General features: G+C 38.8%; 1 protein-coding gene across 5 annotated transcripts; it reads left to right on the top strand.

Annotated features, from left to right (window-relative positions):
- Positions 1–493: 493 nt before the first annotated feature.
- On the top strand, positions 494–4,880 carry LOC117291139 (ubiquitin carboxyl-terminal hydrolase 37-like). Of its 5 annotated transcripts, none has more exons than XR_004519130.1 (3): positions 494–532; positions 2,870–2,996; positions 4,081–4,322. XR_004519130.1 is itself a non-coding variant. In XM_033772682.1 (3 exons), the coding sequence occupies exons 1-3, from the start codon at positions 547–549 to the stop codon at positions 4,423–4,425; spliced, it is 504 nt and encodes a 167-aa protein (XP_033628573.1). In that variant the 5' UTR covers positions 537–546; the 3' UTR covers positions 4,426–4,880. The 5 variants fall into 5 exon arrangements, 1 of the variants encoding a protein (XP_033628573.1); XM_033772682.1 differs by lacking the exon at positions 494–532 and adding an exon at positions 537–578 and having other exon boundaries at positions 4,081–4,880; XR_004519129.1 differs by lacking the exon at positions 494–532 and adding an exon at positions 1,379–1,649.
- The last annotated feature ends 18 nt before the right edge of the window (positions 4,881–4,898 follow it).

Here is a 4,898-nt window from a genome sequence, read left to right as displayed (position 1 = left end):
GCTGTTTATAACCGGTTGTTTTGGATATGTTTAGATGCATAATATGTGCTGGTCTTGGTGCTAGATGTTTCACCATTACGGGTGATGTTTGTGAGTTGGCCGCGCTGGGTGTGAAAGCAAAACAAGAAACGTCTTGCACCAAGACTAACTACGCACACACCACACAATGCATCCGAAAACTGTCTCAGTCATTAAAATGCAACACATTTCAGGTCATCAAATAAGATACGTAAAAGAGGAAACAAGGGCTGAACGACCACGACCCTGCCTGTTTTAAACGCCTTTTTAAGAACTTGTAACCACTCATTTATTCCCTTAGTTTTTGTCTGCTTTATCTTTCAGATAATTACTTGTGCATCAACATGCTTCGTGACAGGACTCATATTGGAAGCAGTTATTCTCCCAGTTCTGTGTTCACTCCAAAGATGTGATCTGTACTGTTGTTTTGTGGACTCGACCAACCACATCCTACTTCTTTTGCTGCAGGAGAGCTCATTGACCATCTTCTGAATTGACTAAAGGCTGTGTGTGTGTATGTGTGTCTTCATGCTCTTGAGGCCATTTTTGACTGATGACACGTAAATTGGCGATGAAAAGATAAATGTTAATTGCAGAGTGAATTGTCACATCCGAGGCTCTAACCCACTCTCTGACAATGAACACCAGAGCTTGAGTTCGGTGCACTATACTGCTCAGCCATGATACTTCTAAATCAATGTTAAAAGTGGTCGCAATTTCATAAAGCTGTTAAGCAGAAAATACTGCTTAGCAAGTTTCTTTGATGAGCAAAAATTGAGTGGGGCGTCAGTTGCAACAATCCTAACTTGATTGAATTTTGGCTGATACCCAATTTCTGCTGAGCAAGATTGGTCTGTGCTAAGCATATTTTTGTGCTAACAGGCTTTATGGAATGTTGCCCAGGTCTTATTGGTTCCATTTGGACACCCTGATGTTTATTAGTTAGCACATTTCCGCCGTGTCCCCCTCCCCCTCCCACTAGATGGTATTGTTCTGCTAAATATGGGACATACAAGACAACAAATCAAATAATAATGCTGCATTTGCCAGCGTTCAACCATGGAGCAATTGCTCCATGGTTCAACGCAGGTCCGTTGGCCAAATGCCAGTAGAAATCGCGGCGGACCAGCTGAAACACCTTGCCAACTGGTCCGGCTGACCAGTCAAAAATGTCGGCAGCGGTACTACAGAACTATGTTTATTTTTTTTACTATTTTCAGGCTCGAATAAAACGTAAAAACATTCACTCAAGGAGTCAAGGTTTGGGTAAAACGTAATAAAAATTACTTGAAGTGCCGCTGAACGCTGGCAGACTTCCGACGATCACGTATATACACAGCGCAAAATCCCATCATGCAACGCAAAGGCTTGTAGTCTTTGCATTAGTTCACGTGTGGCAGAAAGTGTAAGAATACTGAACGCTAGAGGGCGTTTCTTCAGAATATTCGATAGCGTGGGAATAGACGCCCTCTATTGGTGAAAGTGTGCGATAGCTTACAAAACTAGCTTCAATCGCCTTGACAGAAGACCACAAAGCAAAACCCATTCTGTCAGCAGCATGGTCGTCAATGGAGCAGATCTGCGTGTGGGAATAAAAGAGTCTAGCGTGTTTACGAAAAACGAGCGAGACGGTGAGGCTTCATTCAACAAAAATTACCAAGTTAGGATACTCTGGATGAGCAAAAAGGAGTATTTAATTGTGTTTAGTAAAGTTCTTCCGTCCTGATTTTGGGTAGTTTTGTTGGGCGATCTTGTTTATTGTTCCAATCCATTGGTTTTTTTTGGTCACATATAATGCGCGGTTGTTTGGGTTTTTTTGCGGGTTGATTTCAAGAAAGACCTGGGTTCTAGAATGCAATCATGTGTTAAACAAAGGCGCAGCTGTTTTTGCTGCTTTTAAAAATGTTTTTTAAATGAACATTTTGTTCACAAAACAGACGCCGGCACCGACCATTCCATACACATAATTGAAAAAAAATACTGTCTAACTAGTATGCTTCATCATGGATGTTGCAACTTTTGTGATGTTTACTTTTTGTTGGGTTTTTTTCTGGACGAAAGTGGGAAGATTTTGGGAACTTCGGTACGGTGTATTATGTTTATGAATACTTATTAAAACTACAGTAATAGGCAAGGTTTTATACATGATAAAATAACTCGAGCGATCGCACGTAACCCTCCCCCACAGTAGATTTGAAGGCAGTACATAAAAAGTTAATGATATTTTAACAGTCGGTTTTAAAGTGTTTTATAGTAAAAACACTATTTTTTTTTCTTCATAAAAAAGTTCTTCTTACTTAGGAATACTTTTATGTCGAGTGCTTACAATAAACTGTGGACTAAAAAAAACTACTTAAATAAAGACATTTTAAATTTTGCTCTGACAAATAATTTGACCTGTTTTTAAATTAATTTTAATAACATTGTTATTACATTTTTAAGGATAAAATACTCTAAAATTAATGAGCCCTCTTACGAACACAATAACTTGGTACACATAAATAAAGTATGGCTTCCAGTGCAGTTAAGTTTACGTTGCAATTCATGTTGAATTTTGAAATAGCGACGATCGGAAATCGAGCAGTTGGTATACAACAGTATACTATTAGTTAAAAAAAAAATAACATAAACCAGTCAAAAACCTGGCGGACCAGTGAAAAATCAAGCCAACTGGTCCTGCTGGCCAGTTGAAAAAAAAGTTGAGGGCAACCCCTGTTTGCTCTGCAAAGCAGTTAACACGGACAGTTTGGTGAAAAGTTTTGTGACTGTTATGAATCTCCCTGTCAAAATTCTTTTGTTTTAGGTGTTGTGATCTTGCTCATAAGTATTGATATATCGATTACTGTTACAGGGCCTTAGCTCAATTGCTATGCGCCAAGCAGAGCAATCACTCAGCGGAGAGCATTGGGGTGTATCTACGTAAAGTGAAGCAAGCTATCTCCACAACGGCAGCTCGATTCTCTGGATTTATGCAACACGTAAGTTATCAAATCTGCATTATGTTAATGGTGCTACTTCAGAGAAAATCAAGCTGACCTGGGTTATTGTACAATCAATCAATCAATCAATCAATCAGCCAATCATTCAATCAATCAATCAATCAGTCAATCAATCAATCAAGCTCTATCAGGTTCCACCTACTTTGTATAATCCAGATTAGCCGGCAAGGTTATTGAAGAGCAGATATAGTCCAACCTTGTCCATTTTTTATTAATAAGGTATATGAATTCCACTCCCACTTGTATTGTTTTTTTGTAAAGGTTGCTTATGAAAGGCTAATATTAAAGAGCCATTAATATTGCTGAGTATTGCATTGTTTCTTGCTAGAGTGTTTTTAATATCTCAGAGTACATTTGGTTGCCGGAGTGTCGATACGAATATCAGAGTAAAACACCTTTTCGCAAATACTGGGGTGCGTGCGTAAAGCTTGGAATTAGGTGCATAGTGGTCTAGCTGGTGATCAAATTTTATCCATATCTATCCCACAATGCACCTCATTCAACAGTCTGCGCTTGCGCAGTGGTATTTGCGAAATGCATCTTGCCATATTGTTGTTAAATGAGCAGTGGTGCCATACTTAACTGCCTCAAAACTTCTGCGTGACAATAGAAAAATTGTCAAAAGGAAATGCACTACAACAAAGTAATCCAACTAACTCTTAAAGGCAGTGGACACTATTGGTAATTACTCCAAATAATTATCAGCATATAACCTCACTTGCTAAAGAGTAATGGGGAGCGGTTGATAGTATAAAACATTGTGAGGAACGGCTCCCTTTGAAGTGACGTAGTTTTCGAGGAAAGAAGTAATTTTCCACGAATTTGATTTCGAGACCTCAAGTTTAGAATTTGAGGTCTTGAAATCAAGCATCTGAAAGCACACAACTACGTATGGCAGGGGTGTTTTGTTCTTTCATAGTTATCTCGCAACTCCGACGACCAATCAAGCTCAAATTTTTGCAGGTTTGTTATTTTATCCATATGTTGAGATACACCAAGTGAGAAGACTGGTCTTTGACAATTACCAATAGTGTCCATTGTCTTTAAACCTCTGCATTTCTAGGATGCGCAAGAGTTTCTCTGTCAGTGCCTGGATCAACTCAAAGACGACACCGAAAGGGCCAACAAGAGGGCGCTAAACTCCCCCTTGGACGAGACCCCAGGGACGAATGATGATAAAATTAAACTGAGGTTTCGCTATCCGCACGACTGCCCGATTGTCAAGAACTTTGAATTTGAAGTCATGCACTCGACGATCTCTCGCTGGACATGCCCAGAAGGAGGTTTGGCAATTATTTTTTCTCTCTTGAGAATACTCTTTTTTTTTTTTTTACTTTTGGCTCTGGCTCAACAAAGTTCTAAAATATTTTTTCCGTTTTGTTTTCCTCCCCGTTTTGTGGCCACATAACATTCAGTTGGGAGGGTTCTGATTTTATGCTATGATATTATTCTAGAACTCTTGTATATAAGATACTCTCGTATCTTGTATATAAACCTTTATTTTATTCCTGAGACGATGTGATTTGTTGGGCTGCTTCTAGTGCGGGTGTTGTGCTGACATTTGTTTCCTTTAGTCTTTAAGTGACTGTTTTATTGTGTCCTGTATTGTGCATTGTATTTTTATAATTGTGTGCTATGTTACTGGAGTGTTAAAAACAGTACAGGAGATCTTGTTAATGTCATAATGTATTCCCTAATTTTGAACGATATATTGTGTATTTTGAATATCTTTTTAAGCACGAGATCCAAGGCAATATCTATTGTAATCTGTACATGTATTGAGAATGTTCTCCTTTTTGGATTACTTTCGGCTCTTCCTCAAAGTTCTCAAATGTCAGAATTTTTTTCCCCACATACAAGGTAGACTGGACTTCACTCAGA

Source organism: Asterias rubens, chromosome 6 (assembly GCF_902459465.1).
Source record: "Asterias rubens chromosome 6, eAstRub1.3, whole genome shotgun sequence".
Taxonomy (NCBI): domain Eukaryota; kingdom Metazoa; phylum Echinodermata; class Asteroidea; order Forcipulatida; family Asteriidae; genus Asterias; species Asterias rubens.
This window is presented reverse-complemented; position numbering and strand designations above follow the sequence as displayed.